At 44.7% G+C, this 16,876-nt stretch overlaps 1 protein-coding gene across 5 annotated transcripts in view; it reads right to left on the reverse strand.

The window, feature by feature from the left end:
* Window positions 1-16,876, reverse strand: part of LOC145347181 (thrombospondin type-1 domain-containing protein 4-like) — a 428,571-nt gene that overhangs the window by 308,874 nt on the left and 102,821 nt on the right. For 4 of the 5 annotated variants that reach the window (XR_013887821.1, XM_080195028.1, XM_080195029.1 and 1 more), the window contains exon 7: window positions 9,779-9,915. Coding sequence is in view for 4 of the 5 variants with exons in the window: in XM_080195028.1 (XP_080051154.1) it covers window positions 9,779-9,915 (137 nt within the window). In the remaining variant the exon portion in view is untranslated. The remainder of the gene's footprint in view (window positions 1-9,778; window positions 9,916-16,876) is intronic. The other variant, XM_080195031.1, reaches the window with a different exon arrangement.

A 16,876-nucleotide genomic window follows, 5' to 3' on the forward strand; every position in this document is an offset into this window, starting at 1 on the left:
ATGTGGTGTACGTGGACTTTCAAAATGACATTTGATACAGTGCCACACAACAGACTTGTGAGAAAAGTTATAGCTCATGGAGTAAAAGGGACAGTAGCAACATGGATATAAAATTGGCTGAGTGATAGGAAACGGAGAGTAAAGGTTAATAAGTATTTTTTCCTTCTGGAGGAAGGTTTGTAATGGTGTTCCCCCAGGGGCTGATATTGAGACCCTTGCTTTTCCTCAGAAATAATCTAGATTTTGGTGTGCAGGGGACAACTTCAGAGTTCATAGATAATATGAAACTTGGAAGTATTCCAAACTGTCAATAGGATGGTGTAGAACTTCGAAAGAACATGGGCAAGTTAGTGGAGTGGGCAGTTAGCTGGCAGATGAAGTTCAATGTGGAGAAGTGTGAGGTATTGCATTTTGGTAGGAAGAACATTGAGAGACGATAGAAAATAAGGGGTAAAATTTTAAAGGGGATGTAGAAGGCAAGGAACCTGGTGTATTATGTGCACAGATTGCAGGTGGAAGTGCAGGTGCAGAGAGCTGTTAATAAAGCAAATAATATTCTGAGCTTTGCTAATAAGGACATAGAGAACAACAGCATGGAGCTCATGCTGAACTTCTACAAAACACAGTTAGACCTCAGCTAGAACCTTCTGTACAGTTGTAAGGTGCCACACTGTAGGAAGGACGTTAACACATTGAAGAGAATGCAGAAGAGGTTTACAAGATCGGTTCCAGGGATGAGAAACTTCAGCTAGAAGGAGAGATTGGAGAGGTTGGGACTGTTCTCCTTGGAGAGAAGAAGGCTAAGAGCTGATTTGATACAGATGTTCAAAAGTATGAGAGGGCTAGACAGAGTAGATGGGGGGAAACTGTTCCTGCTTATTAAAGGATCGAGAATGAGAGGGAGTGAGGTATTCTGGACATGCTGCTCAGTCTGGGATCTTGCTGTTTGGGATTTTTGAAGAAATATGCTGGGCTTAAAGGTCATTTTAAACTGAATTTATGAAAGGAACTGGTTTGGATCAATTTGGAGACATGATGCTCTCTCACAGCAAGTATTCTTCATTTATTATTATCCATCCTTCCATATCCTCACACCAAGGGCGACACTGCCAGAACAGCTGGATGACATATTAAAGCCTAGATTTTCAAACCTTCTACCTGGAGCTCCATCACCCACCCATCATCATTGCATACTGGAGTGTCACAAACATGCTGTGATTTGGGAAGCATGTGAGGTATGCCCTTGCAAATCAGTGTCTTTCTTTAATGTTGAAGCATTGGGAATTCCAAAGAATATTGGATAACCATCTTAGCAAACTGAAGGCATCCATGAGAAGGTCAAAGTCAGAAGGAAATTGAAATCTGGAAGGTCTTCAATACACATAAAGGAAACAAGGGAAGTAGATCCTTTCTTATCCATTGCTCCTCTGCATTGCAGCTACACGTCTCAAGGCTACGACCACCACCAATCTCCTCCCAGATTTTGTGAACTTGCCCCCCTCATCCATTGCAACATATTGTACAAAATATTCACACTTCATTTATTATTGTCACATTGGGATACAGTGAAACTATTGTTTCTTGCGCGCTATACAAAAAGCATACCATTCATAGAGTAAATAGAGGAGAAGGAAAGGAGAAGGTGCAGAATGTAGTGTTATAGATGTAGGATATAGAGTATATATAGATATATAGATATAGAGTATATAATAACTCTAGATATAGAGTTGTAGTCCAACTACTGTGCTCTGGTCAGAACATTCTTTCAATATAGTGCCCAGTTTGGGTCACTGAGGGACAAGAGAGACAGTCAGTGCACTGGAAGCAGTGCAAGGAAGAGCTATGATGCTGATTCATAGAACATAGGACATTACAGCATAGTACAGGCCCTTCGGCCCTCAATGTTGTGCCAAACTATGCCCAATCCCAAGATCGAGCTATCCACTCCCTATCATTCTGGAGTGCTCCATGTGCCTATCCAATAACCGCATGAAAGTTCCTAAAGTGTCTGACTCCACTATCACAGCAGGCAGTCTATTCCACACCCCAACCACTCTCTGAGTAAAGAATCTACCTTGGACATCCCTCCTATATCTCCCACCATGAACCTTCCTGGCAGTCGTGGAGGAAAAAAACCTTCTTTCAGCCTTGAGGTGAGCCATCTGAACAGCTGATGATAGAATTACGCCAAGAAAACAAAACGGTAAATCCAGAATAATTTCAGAAATAGGACAAGAGGAGACAGACACAAATGATGTGGAGTTGCCCACGTTGAGCTGGGGTAGGCAGAGGAGGTAGTCTCACAACACTCACCTGACGAAGGAGCGGCGCTCTGAAAGCTCATGCTACCAGGACTTTAACCTGGTGTTGTGAGACTACTTACTTAAGATACAAATGAATGCGAGAAAATTTCTGACTGGTTATCAGGAGACTTTTCTTTGCACAGAATGAGTAATAAATGGAGCCCTAGTTGGAGCTAAAATCTCTGAATTTACTTAAGGCAGACTTGGAAGTTACACAAAGGAGACAGGAGGATTTCCTAGACAGAACTGTGATACACTAAAAGGCTTTCTTTGCACATACCTATTGTGAAATAAGCTGATTTTTGCATCGACCTGGAGGTTCATTCACTTATGTACACTTTAGACATTCTTATCAAGGCATCTACTCGATGGCATTATGCTACATGCTGTAAAGCAATAAATAACTGGAACATTTTAGCCAGACCATTAAGATAGCATCATTTACTTCAGCATTATAAATCACACTGTTCAAAAGAAGGGAGCTTCGGATTTCTGCTTAGCCTAATCTTTTAAATAACCACTCTGTAAATCAAAGGGTTGGGTGCTATTTGATAAATACTCTTTAGCATTCTGCAACATACCATTGATTTTATTTTTAATAGAGAAAAGGATAAAAGGATAAACTCCCCTGATTCCATAATCCCTACAAACAGTTGTCTTTTAAAAAAGCAAAACCCAAAGAATTGAGGCTACAATCGGGTAATCCTGTTTCCATCTCACGATCCCTTTAGATGTGGCTTCCCAATTAGCAGTGTGGGATTAGGAATGTTATCGTCTCATTAAAACTCAAGCACAAATAAGACCCTGTAAACTCTTCAGAGTCTGCGAGAGAGAGCGCAGCAAATCTTAGCGATACACGGGATTAAGATTCAGTTTAAAGTTTATTTATCAGCGTCACAGGTAAGCTTACTTTAACCAAAATAGAAAGTACTGGAAAATCTCAGCAGGTCTGACAGCATCTCTAAGGAGAGAAAAGAGCTGATGTTTCGGATCCAGATGGCCTTTTGTCAAAACTTTGACTTGCTGCCAGACCTGCTGAGATTTTCCAGTGTTTTCTCTTTTGGTTTCAGATTCCAGCATCCGCAGTAATTTGCTTTTATCCTCAGCTTACATTAACACTGCAATGAAGTTACTGTGAAAATCCCCTAGTCGCCACACTGAGGGAGAATTCAATGCATCTCACCAGCATGTCCTTCTGACTGTGGGAGGAAACCGAAGCACCTGGAGGAAACCCATGCAGACATGGGGAGAACATACAGACTCCACACGTACAGTGACCCAATTCGGAATTGAACCTGGATCTCTGGCGCTGTGAGGCAGCAGTGCTAACCACTGTGCCACTGTGCTGATTCACAGAACAGCAAAGAGTTCCTGTGTGATACTGGCAAATGAGACCTTTTCCTCCATTGTGGTTGGGAGAGTAAAAAGGCACTCGAGTTTAACAGACTGAAACATGTTCAATATATTACAAAATGACACTTGATCGGAGATTTTCAACTTCGAAAAGGCTGCACTTTGCTGGTCAAAAAATAGACTCTTGATTTTTACAGCTGCTACTGAAATGTAAGACGTAGTGGTTCTGTCACAGTGGTGAAACAGTAATTAGCCCCTCAGCATGTCTTTATCCGAATAAGCTGACACTATTATGACACAAAGAGAGTTCAGGCAAATACTTTTGGTGTTTAGAGTGAGCTTTAAGGCATCGGGTGGGCAGAATTTCATAGAATCCCCAGTGCAGAAGGAGGACATTCGGCCCATTGAGCTTGCACTGACAACAATCCCACCAGGACCCTATCCCTGCAACCCCATGTACTTACCCTTCTAATCCCTCTGACACGAAGGGGCAATTTATCATGGCCAGTTCCCCCTAACCCGCATATCTTTGAACTGTGGGAGGAAACCAGAGCACCCAGAGGAAACTCATGCAGACATGGGGAGGACATGCAAACTCCACACAGAGAATGACTTAAGCCGAGAATCGAACCCAGGTCCCTGACACTGTGAGGCAGCAGTGCTAACCACTGTGCCACCTTGTGTTGTCCTCAAATATTAGACATCAACAGTCAGGGAAGGACTGCAGCCTTCCTATGAAGCCTGCCAATTTCTTGGGGTCCAAAATGTAATATAACCAATGAAAGCATGAACAAAGGACGCCCCTTGGGTTGATATTAAATTTTTCAAAGTGGGTTATCCTTTGGGAACACTTACCATTAATGTGCTCCTGTTGGATTATTGGTAGAATAGTAGAAGAATGCAGAAGAGGCCCTTCGGCCCATTGAGTCCGCACCAATACATTAGAAACAGCTGAACTCCCACCTAATCCCATCTGCCAGCACTTGGCCCAAAGCCCTGAACGTTATGAGGTGCCAAGTGCTCATCCAGGTACTTTTTAAAGGATGTGAAGCATCCCGCTTCTACCACCTTCCCAGGTAGCGCATTCCAGACCGTCACCACCCTCTGGGTAAAGAGGTTTCTCTGCCCCTCACCTTGAACCTATGTCCCCTTGTGACTGACTCTTCAACCAAGGGGAACAACTGCTCCTTATCCATGCTGTCCGTGCCCTCATAATCTTGAGCACCTCGCTCAGGTCGCTTTTCAGCCTTCTCTGCTCCAGTGAAAACAACCCTAGTCCATCCAACCTCTCTTCACTTTTTGGGTGTTTTTGGAGTGCTAATTAGTTCTTGCACAGATTCTGACCATTTGATTTCCTGTCAGGTTGTGTGCGTATGTGCACATACCTGTTGCTCTAATTATTAGCCTGCAGTTGCGAATACCGCAGGTGGATAAGAAATGACTATAAACCTATTCAGACACTGACCCGTTTTATCCACTTCAGACAGACAAATGCAGTTGTAAATATAAAGGGACCATTTACATTGGAATAAAAACTAAACATGAGATCCAGCTCTTTGACGGTTTAGAAAAATAAAATGAAGTTTGGGTTTGAGAGTTAAACATTCAAGCTGTAAAATAATGTCAAATATAGTGTGCTAAATATTGTACAGTGCCAAATACTGTACTGTCAGATGCTGCACAATGCTGAAAAGGCCAATTATTTTCTGGTGCCAAACATTATTCTGCCAAAACTGTGCCCATGACAAACAACAGCAAACAAATTAATCAAAGGATCCATACTGTGCAGAAGGAGGCCATTTGGCCCATTGGGTCTGCACCAACTCAGCAGCTTACCCACACCCAAATAGCCCACCCCCTGCCACCTGCCCGAAACCCATAACCCCTAATCCACCTTCCCTACAGAACTTGGGACACCAAGAGACAATTTAGCATGACCAATCCACTAATCTGCACATCTTTGGACCATGGGAGGAAACAGGAGCACCCGGAGGAAACCCACGCAGACATGGGGAGAGTGTGCAAACTCCACCCATACAGTCACCTGAGGCTGGAATCGAACCCGGGTCCCTGGCACTATGAGGCAGCAGTGCTAACTACTGTGCCATTGTGCCACCCCAAATTATTGTGCAGCTAAATTTTCAGTTGTGCAAAATACTGTTTAGCTGGATACTGTACCAAGTCACCCTGCCCTTTCGCCATAATCTTTCCAAATATTTATCCAATTCAATCCTATGAAGCTGTGGTCTCAACCTCTGTTCAAAGTGAAGAATATTCTCATTGGTACTCCTTTGTTCTTGCAATAATCCTGTAACTTTGTGCAGCCTGGCTATCCAGCCTCTTCCCAAATTCTACAGACACGACTCAGAATCCTACAGTACAGAAGGAGGCCATTCGGCCCATCGAGTCTGCACCAATCAGAATCCCAGCCAGGCCCTATCTCTACAACTCCTATGCATTTACCCTAGCTAGTCCCCATGACACTAACGGGCAATTCAGCATGGCCAATCCAGCTAACCCGCACATTTTTGGACTGTGGGAGGAAACTGGAGGACCCGGAGTAAACCCATGCAGACATGGGGAGAACATGCAAACTCCACACAGAGTCACCCGAGGCTGGAATTGAACCCGGGTCCCTGGTGTTGTGAGGCAGCAATGCTAACCAATGTACAGCGGTGCCACCCTCTGATGCTTCCAGAGTGGGAAACCAAGGCTCTTATCGGGTTCGCAGAAAATGTTTCCTTGATTTTCTTTCAGCAATATTGGAGTCCTTTGGAAACAGCAAATGATCCCTGCGGGATCAACTTGTATCTTCAGCGGTTTTAAAGGTGTTCCCCGTCTCTCTCCAAGACTTTCTTCCTTTTTATCGTGTTTGCCCATTTCAATAGTTTTGTATTCACTTTTGTCCTTCTTGGTCTGGTTTAGGCTCCCACTTCTGCCCATGTTAAAATCAATTCTGCACCCGGGCAATGTATTTCATGATAACACCAACTTAATCACTGCTAAACAAACAGCAGCTGGTTGCAAATCTCAGGCAATTAGCTTTCCCACAAGTATTCCATTCGTGGGACAAACTCCAAAACAGGAAAGGAAGACATTTCCTTGAGACGAACAACTTGCGCCAATATGAACAGAACGGAACCACTGTAAGACTCTTTGAAGCTATATTCATCCAGATGGCACTGAACCAGCAACTAGGATTGGCAAACCTCTGGCACAAGAGGTAAGGTACCTGCTCACGCAGACACCCTTGAGAGCTGTGGTGGCATTTTCATATTAAAATAACTGGTAATGTTTCTGTTTGTTTTGATTTATTCAGGGGAAAAGACAGCCAGCCTGAAAAGGTTCCCGGATGCTTTCTTCACTTTACGATAGATGATACTGATAGGCATCAGAATGAACTATAGGCAACGGGAAAAACATTCCGTGGATATTCAAAAATGACAGGATTGCTTCCACCACCCAGCACTCAGTAGAGAGAGGTGCTCCTGGGAAGCAGCTCATGGGAAAGTCATAGAATCCCTACAGCGCAGGAGGCCATTTGGCCCATCAAGCCTGCACCAACAACATTCCCATCTGGATCCTATCCCCATAACCCCATGTATTTACCCAGCTAATCCCCCTATCATTAAAGGGCAATTTAACATGGCCTTTCCACCTAACCTGCACAACTGAGGGAGGAAACAGGAGCACCCGAAGGAAACCCACGCAGACACGGGGAGAACATGCAATCGCTACACAGGCAGTCACCCAAGGCTAGAATTGAACCTGAACCCCTGGCGCTATGAAGAAGCAGTGCCAACCAGCGTGCCATCACCATGACCTCCCAAACAGGCCGGTCCTCTCTGAGGATTGAACTCAGGACATTCAGATTATGAGACAGACGCACTGGCTACTGCATTAAGAAGGCAGAAAATGATGCAGACAGGCAGCCCACAACTTCCTGAGAGCGCCTCTCTCCGAAGATGGCAGAATCAGCCTGAGTGTGTCCTGTCTTTGAACAACTGAGAAGGGGGCCAGTGTTGAAAGATTAATGCAGTGCGTTCTACTTTCTGCCCAGCATTATGGCCAGCAATTAACCAGCTGTTTCCAACTGTAAATTCCGGGTAATGAGAGAACGCCCAGCCGTCAAAGAAAACCACATCCCCTCGTCACATCTGGATCAACCTGCTTATTTGAATGATTTAAAGAACTATGCCAGCATTGCAAAAGCCAGACACATCACCTTGCAGGCAGCAAAATCACTAATTTGACATTTGGACAGTTTCCTGTGCAGGTTAAGTGGTAAAAGTGAATGACCTGATGCCCTGAAGCACCATTTGTTTGCACAGCGGCCCAATTCTTACTGGGGTGTCTGAGATTAACACAGCAGGCTCAGTCAATATTCGGTGCAATTCTATCCACTCTCCTCCTTATTTACCTCAGAATTCTGTTATCCACTTTGCAAACATGGAAACAAACACCATTGATTCGTAGCCTCCAATTTCCACGGCAATGTAGGTGTTCATTGCTGACTGAGATTTGGAGAGTTTTATAGTGTACATGGAACCAAAACTGTTCTCTTAAAAAGTATAGCCCGCAGCTGATAATTAAAAACATACAGCACACTATACACATACGTTGCAAATGAAAACATAGAAACATGGAAAATATTAGCAGGAGTAGGCCATTCAGCCCTTCAAGCCTGCTCCACCATTCATTTTGATCATGGCTGATCATCAAATTCAATGTTGTGATCCTGCCTTCCCCCTTAATCCCAAGAGCTATATCTATATCTTTCTTGCAATCACACAATGTTTTGGTTTCAGTTACTTTCTGTAGTAGTGAATTCCACAAATTCACCACTTTCTGGGTGAAGAAATTTCTCCTCACCTCAATCCTAAAAGGTTTACCCCTTATCCTCAAACTATGATGCCTAGTTCTGTACTCCCCCACCATTCTTTCTGAGTCCATCCTGTCTAATCTCGTGAAAATTTTATAAGTTTCTATGAGATCCCCTCTCACTCTTCTAAACTCCAATGAATGTAATCCGATCCAATTTAGTCTTTCCTCATATGAATGACCTGCCATCCCAGGAATCAGCCTGATAAATCTTCGCTGTACTCCCTCTCTAGCAAGGACATCCCTCCTCAGCTAAGGACAGCAAAACTGCACACAATACTCCAGGTGTGGCCTTACCAATGCCCTATAAATTGCAATAAAACATCCCTATTCCTGTAATCAAACCCTCTTGCTCTGAAAGCCAACATACCATTTGCCTTCTTTACCAGCGACTGATGCACGAGGACACCAACGTCTCACTGGCTCTGCACCTCTCTCAATTTACACCCATTCAAAATGTAATCTGCTTCCCTATTATTGCTACCAAAGTGGATGACCTCACATTTAGCCACATTATACTGCACCTATCATACTTACTCAGCCTGTCCAAATCACGCTGAAGCACTGAAAACTTAGTGCACATGGATTAAAATTAATAATTTCATTTATATTATACATTTCAAATCCATTTTTTTTTCATTTGCCAGTCATTCTAGTACTGATTGAAATGCTCACTTAATTGAATGACTAGACAGATACCAGATAGGGGTAGAAGTTGACTAAAATTACTGGCTGAAATTAAATATTAGCTCTGTGCTGATTTAACCTGGGCTTACTGGAGTCAGAATGCGGGGCAGAGAAGCCCAACATTTAGCTCCCCTCAGCCATCAAACTGTGAATCCAAATTCCATCAAATGTCGCAGACTTCACATCAAGAACATTTAACACATTTCACCGTGGAAGACTTTTTTAAAACAGGCTTTTCACAACAAAACAGACTTCCATTGTCTCGGCATCCATTACTCAGGGCTATTTCATGTTAGCTCGACCTCTTGTAGAGTGGGAGCTTTGCATTCTGTACAGAATAATGTTTGTCTGGGGGGTTGCTCCCTCTCTGCCGGGATGCAGTGGAAACCATTGACTGCGGGGTATCCACCACATTCCGGTGGAGTTACAGGGGGGTAGCAGGAAATTCCACATCTCTCTTCAAAGCACAGCTGTCGTCACTGAAATATGTCCAGCACTGCACTGTCGCCATGAAACACAACAGGAGGCAACATCTAGTTCCAGCAGAGGCTTACCTTGCACTGTCCACTGACGCAAATGTTCAACGAGCCAGGTTCACAAGGTGTCCCGTCAATGACCTGGGTGGCGTGACGCACATAGAACTTGTACCCGATGGCTCTGCAGTTCAGCTCACACCTTTGGTTATCTGTTACTGAACAGTGGGAAGAAACAAAATACTGAGAGGTGAAGCTTCGCAGCAGTTGGATCTGGACATTTTAATTGGGCCATTTATTCGAAGCCACGGTTCTTTACATAACCTGCGGATGTATCAAAATTCTCAAACAGCAAAATCAAAGGGTGTTCAGCAGTAATGATGAAGTTTGGAGACTGTTTGAAACCCAGTCACACCTCGTTCAACTATGTGCAGTTTCTTTCAGGAATTTTTACAATGTGATTAACAGTGTAGAGTGGATATTCTCACCAAGTCATGATTTTTAAGGGAGACTGCACTTTGTGGCAATGTCTACATGGCGCTCTATGGAACAATGTACACCCACTGACACTGCATTTTCCTGTTATTTTGTTCATTAATATTCACAGAATCCCATAGTGCAGAAGGAAGCCATTTGGCCCATTGCACCAATCACAACCCCCACCCAGGCCCTGTCCCCATAACCCCATGCATTTACCCTAGCTAGTCCCCCTGACACTAAGGGGCAATTTAGCATAGCCAATTCATCTTACCTGCACATCTTTGGAGTGTGGGGGGAAACCGGAGCACCTGGAGGAAATCCACGCAGACGCGGGGAGAATGTGCAAACTCCACACAAACAATGACCCAAGCTGGGAATCGAACCCAGGTCCCTGGCGCTGTGAGGCAGCAGCGCTAACCACTATGCCATTGTGACGCCCTCATGCATATCTGAACTCCCAGAATTGATGGTAGTCTCAGTGTAGTAATGCCAGTGAGCGCTGGCAGTTTTGTTTACGTTAGCACAGCAAAATCTGGGCTATTAAAACTGGGTTGATGTCACCCTCTGTTTGCCCACCATCCAGATTGGATTAATGCAAGTTTGTTGTTTGATGTGAAAACATGGAGGCCAAATCTGCCTGAATGCTTAGTCAGTAATTGGTGAAAGGATACAGACTGGGTCTAATGAACACACAGCACGATGAGCTGAATTTTATGTACCCCTGGCAGGATGTTTCCCAAGAGAGGGTACATAAAACAGGGTGGGTGTTCATCCCTCCACCTTCCCATTCCTGCCTAGGTAGCCACGGACCAGTGCAGCATTTGTTGCCCAACTACACTTGCCCTGGAGAAGGTGGTGGTGAGCTGCCTTCTGGAACGGCTGCAGTCCCTGCAGTGCAGGTACACCCACAGAGCTGTTAGGGAGGGAGTTCCAGGAATTTGACCCAGCAACACTGAAGGGACAGTGATGTATTTCCAAGTCAGATGGTGCGCGGTTTGAAGGGGAACTTCCAAGTGGTGGTGTTCCCATATATCCGCTGCCCTTGTCCTTCCAGATAATGGCAGTCGTGAGCTTGGAAGGTGCTGTTTAATGAGGCAAGTGGAGAGTATTTCATCACACTCTTGACTTGTGCCTTGTAGATGGTGGACGGGCTTTGGGGAGTCAGGCGGTGAGTTAGTCACTGCAGGATTACAAGCCTTCAACTTATTATGGTTGATCCAGTTTTATCTCTGGTCAATGGCAACCCTCAGAATGTTGATTGTGGAGGATTCAGCGATGGTGATGCCATTGAATATCATGGGGAGATGGTTAGCTTCTTTCTTTTGGAGATGGTCATTGCCTAGCACTTATATTACTTGCCGTTATTAGCCCATGTCCGAATATTGTCCAGGTCTTGCTTTATTTGGACACGGATTGCTTCAGTGTCTGAGGAGTTGCAAAATGTGTTCAACATTGTGCAGTCTTCAGCGAACATCTCCATTTCTGACTTTATGATGGAAGGAAGGTCACTGATGAAGCAGATGAAGGTGGTTGGGACTAGGATGCTACGCTGAGGAACACCTGCAGTGATATCTTGGAGCTGAGATGTTTGACCTCCAACAACCACAACCATCTCCCTTTGTACTTTATCATCAGTAACAGTTAAGTGCAATGCTAACAACTAATTGAAACTTTCTGAAGACCCAACTTTGACTGAGATCAAAAGGAGTCTTAAATGGTAAAGATAGGATAAGTTTGGCAGGGGAGAACAATTTGGCGAACTGGCCATTGGGTCACAACATGCTGGATGGACACACAAAGACCCGGCAAACAAGATATGAAGATGGCGGACATTGACACAGTCAGCTGGGAGATAGTCATCAATGGCCATGACCTCTGCAGGCTGATTTTTGGGATGACCATAGTAAGGGGCAAGGAGAAACAGAAAGTTCAAAAAGAGGGCCCAGAGGAAAGTTAAACTAACAAATCCTGCACGTTCCCAGCCCAGTACCACAATGTGTCAGAACTGCCATGCCAGAGCGGGGCTCCTGAATCACACTATGGAATGGAGAATACTAAAGGACAAACCATTGCCCTACAAGTTGGAAAGTTGCCAGAAAAACAAGATAAGAATTAACTGAACAACCAAAAATAATCAGCTCAGTTAATACATTTTAAGTAGCACTTTTTTAATTGATTAATGGTTCGCTCTGTTCTATTTGCCTAATGCTGGCACCTGCCCATGCTAAACATAGACAGGTGAAATGGGGAGACTGTCTCCTGGTTAGCGTAAGGGCCAGTGAATAAGCCAGCTCAGGTTATCACTCGCTCCTCGCTATACACTGGATGATAAAGATCAAGATGGACAATCCAGTGCAGCACTGATGGGGCACTGCACTGCTGGAGGTCCCTCAGACAAAACCGAAGTCCCATCTGCACACTCATGCGGGTGGGAAAGTTCCCAGCGTGCTTTTGTGAAGAAGAGTTGTAACTCTATAGAGGCATATGGGCCAAATGTGGGCAATTGGGACAAGCTCAGTGGTAAAAGCTGGGTGGCATGGATAAGTTGGGCCGAAGGGCCTGCTTCCAATGCTGCAAATCTCTTGTGACTCTAACCCCGGTTCTCTGGCCAATACACCTTGCTCAATCAAGATTAGGAAAACAGTTCATTCTATTCGTAATCACATTTTCCATGAGTTTGCTGAGTCCAGGTTCACTGCTGCGTTTCCTAAATTATGTTTCAGAAAGTAGTTATCATAGGATCCCTACAGTACAGAAGGAGGCCATTTGGCCCATCAAGAGTGCACCGACACATTCCCACCTATCCACATTATCCCATGCATTTCCCCTAGCTAATCCACCTGACACTAAGGGGCAATTTACCATGGCCAGTCCACCTAACCAGCACATTTTTGGACTATGAGAGGAAACCAGAGCAAGCCCACGCAGACACAGGGAGGATGTGCAAACTCTACACAGACAGTGACCCAAGCTGGGAATTGAACCCAGGTCCCTGGCGCTGTGAGGCAGCAGTGCTAACCACTGTGCCACCGTGCCGCCCCTTTGATGACTTCAATGGCTGCAAAGTGCTTTGAGATGCCTGGTGGCCGTGAACAGTTCAAGGCACTCCTATTTCCAGCTCACCTTTCAACACAGCTTCTGTGCACAGAATGGGAGTTTCCATAATGGTGAAATTACCATCATTAAAGGGGTATGAATTCCAGAGAGAAACATAGCAAAGATAAAGTTCTATACACTGAGTATGGCCTGGGAGCCATGACAGAGACCAGCCATCCATTTACACTGCGTCCACTTACAACATTGCAGCAGTTGTAATCAGCCAAGCGTCCGCAAAGATGATTTGGCATCAGTTCATGGGCGAGAGGGGAGAATGATGATTGTAGCCATGTGTGTGTACGATATTAATAGGAATGGCACTGGAAGGAAACAAACTTGTGGAATGGCCCGTTCTTGCCCTCTACATACCAGACGTAACTGGGGACGCGCCAACATCCAGACAGTCAATAATTCACCACCCAACACAAAAGGTAAGTTGTGTACAATCGAAGGGGCTATCTCCATGAGAGCATTGAAAGGATCCCACAGAACAATACGAAGCATTTTAAAAGAGAAATGTAAATAGGAGTTGCGGAAGCTTTCACATCGACCCAGTATCCCTGCTCTGGAGGGGTAACAAAACTATAGATTGGAATGAGCTTTCACTGGAAATGCCGGTGCGAGGGAACAAAGCAAATCTCCGATTCCGATAAAATTTGTTCAAGTGAATGGAATGTAAAGTACCAGGTTAGAATCTTCAGCGAAATGTGTAATTAGCTGTGACAGCTAGAGCTCGACAATAAACAGAATGACAGCTGTTTGTACTTTCTTTGTAATCTTACAATGACCACCAAAGCCCAGCCCCTTTGTCCAATTTAATGTATTTTTAACAGGGTTCCAAATAAATACATCTGTCAATTATGCGTTTGTTAGACAATTTGCTAACCATTTGCTAAAATACTCCACCAAACTTGTGATGAATGGCTTGACAACAGGGCAGGTTTCCTGAAAGCACAGAAGTGTCCCACCTTTTCACAGATCAGGGAACGCAATGAACAGATGTGCGGTGAACTTTCAAACAAAGGTGCTGGGAGACCTTCAACAGCTAAGAGCAAGAGGAGGCTTCTTTCACTACTCAATAACAGCCCCAAGTTCAGCAATGGCTGGAATAACTACAGAAAGACTGAGCAAAAGTTTTTCTTCATTCATTCACGGGGCATGGGCATCACTGGCTGGGCCAGCTTTTGTTGTCCATCAATAAGTTGCCCATTTTCAGAGGGCAGTTGAGAGTCAACCACATTGCTGTGGCTCTGGAGTCACATGTAGGCCAGACCGGGTAAGGACAGCAGATTTCCTTCCCTGAAGGACATTCACTAATGGTGAAAAACCAGACAGTTTTTTTTGTGACAACTGACATCATTAAATTCTTAATTCCAGATCATTTTTTTAGAAATGGAATTCAAATTCTACCATCTGCCATGGCGGGATTCAAACCGGGGTTTCCCACTTCATTAGCTGAGTTTCTGGATTAACAGTTCAGTGATAATACCCCTAGGCCATCGTCTTCCCCTGCCATTCTTGCTGATGGAATCTTCCGCTCCCGCCTACGGCGATTCCCCCACAATGGATTCCCCAGCAGTGGAGGGTGTGAATGGCGGAAGAAACCATTGTCAGCGGGGGAGACCAAAAGATCTGAATCGCTGGCTAATGGCAGATCACCTCCACCTCCACCAAAACATGTCATGAGGGAGAGGGGGGATCCCATCATTTAATCCATTAATCCTCGCTGTAGCTTTTTACTGATGATTTTATGATATTCTGCACTTCTCACACTGTCTTCTGATTTTTTTTCTTCCGCAGGATCTTGGTGTCACTGATAGGGCTGCCACTGTTTATGTCCATACCTATTTGCCTTTGTTCACGTTTCCTGATTTTCCCCATCCCCTCGCTGGCGAGAGCCTAATTTAAACAGATTCTAATGCATTTAGATATTATTAATGGGCCTCCCGCTATGTGATCTCCCCTCACTAAGTATTCATACGTCACTGATGTTTACAACAGGTTTGGGCAAATGAGGAACAGTTCGGGGGAGGGTGGTGGGGGGAGTGCAAAGGCAAGTATCACCTCCAGGGGGAGTGGGACATTACCAGTCACTGCCCCTGGCACAGGTTGGCAAAAGCAACCTATGAAGTGCCAACCTGTGCCAGGGTTGGGCCTTAGTGGGGGCCCCATGGGTGGGGGGGGGGGCGTTTTATTTATGTGTGGTGTGGGGGAGAATGGGCACTAAGGAATGCCGGTGATGTGTGTGCGTTGGGGGGTGGAGGGGTGGGGCGTTGGTGAGGGTGGCTGGGTGAGGGGTAAGTTAACATTTTGTTCTGATCTAGAAAAGTGCCCTGATTTTTGTAGATGGGTCTTGCTGGCTCTATGTGGTCCTACCCTGCCAGTGACCAGGGCCACTCTTTCTTTGGACTGAGAGGCTCAAAATATGGAGGGGAAACTGATCGGTGGAGCTGGAGAGCTTCACTTCGATTCTCTCTCTGAGTCTGACACTTCAACACATTTTGGTAAGATTCCCCTCTCCCCCATAGAGAGAGAAGAAACTGAGAGAAAGAGAGACAGAGACACAGAGAAGAGACAGAGACACACAGAGAAAATGAGCGATAGAGAGACAGAGAGAGAGACAAGAACAGACGCACAGAGCAAAATAGAGAGAGAGTGAGACAGAGAGACAGAGAAGGAGAGAAGAGACAGGGACACACAAAGAAAGTGAGAGATAGAGAGACAGAGACAGAGAGAGAGAGACAGGAAGAGAGGCACAGAGCAAAAGAGAGAAAAAGAGAGAGAGAGAGAGAAGAGACAGGGACACACAAAGAAAGTGAGACATAGAGAGAGAAAGAAACAGGAAGAGAGACAGAGAGATAGACACAGAGAAAGAGAGAGAGAATCAGAGAGAGAGTGAGAGAGAGAGAGACAAAAAGAGACAGACGATAGAGACAGAGAGAGAGAGAGACACACAGAGAGAGAGGTAGAGACAGAAAGAGAAAGGCAGAAAGAGAGACAGAGAGAGAGTCAGAAAGGGACAGACAGAGAGAGAGTCAGAGAGACACAGAGAAAGAGAGACAGAGACACAAACAGAGAGAGATAGGAGACACACTTACATATGCACAGAAATCAAAATATGGAGCAGAGAAAGAGGGGAGAAGGAATGAGAGAAAAAGACAGTAAAGCAAGGACAGTGACAGAGAGAGAGAAATAGGAAGATGGGGAGAAAGACAGAAGAGTGGATTTGTTTACCCTGGCAGTAATCTGACATGCCATTGAGATCAATGAAATGAAAATTAATGAGGTTCTATAAAAAGTAGATAAAGCTCTATGCTCGATCACTATTGATCTGCGCAAAGGGAAAGAAAATGCTTGTACATTATAATCACTTCCTCAGTATTCTGTATTTTTTCTGTTATTATTCTTTTGTTCTCCTTTAACCTATTTTCCTCTCACCGGTGCCATTCACTGGTTTTATTCCGTCATTCTGTTTTTTTCTGCAGTGCGGTGATTAGGAAACACTAAAATAATTATCTGCCGGGGACCAGAAGCTCCATCACGTATCTACAGTTGTTGGAACAGATTGAGCTCAGCACTTGCTGCAGAAGTTTGGATGTCTTT

This window comes from Carcharhinus amblyrhynchos, chromosome 1 (assembly GCF_965287045.1).
Source record: "Carcharhinus amblyrhynchos chromosome 1, sCarAmb.v2.hapA, whole genome shotgun sequence".
Lineage (NCBI taxonomy): Eukaryota > Metazoa > Chordata > Chondrichthyes > Carcharhiniformes > Carcharhinidae > Carcharhinus > Carcharhinus amblyrhynchos.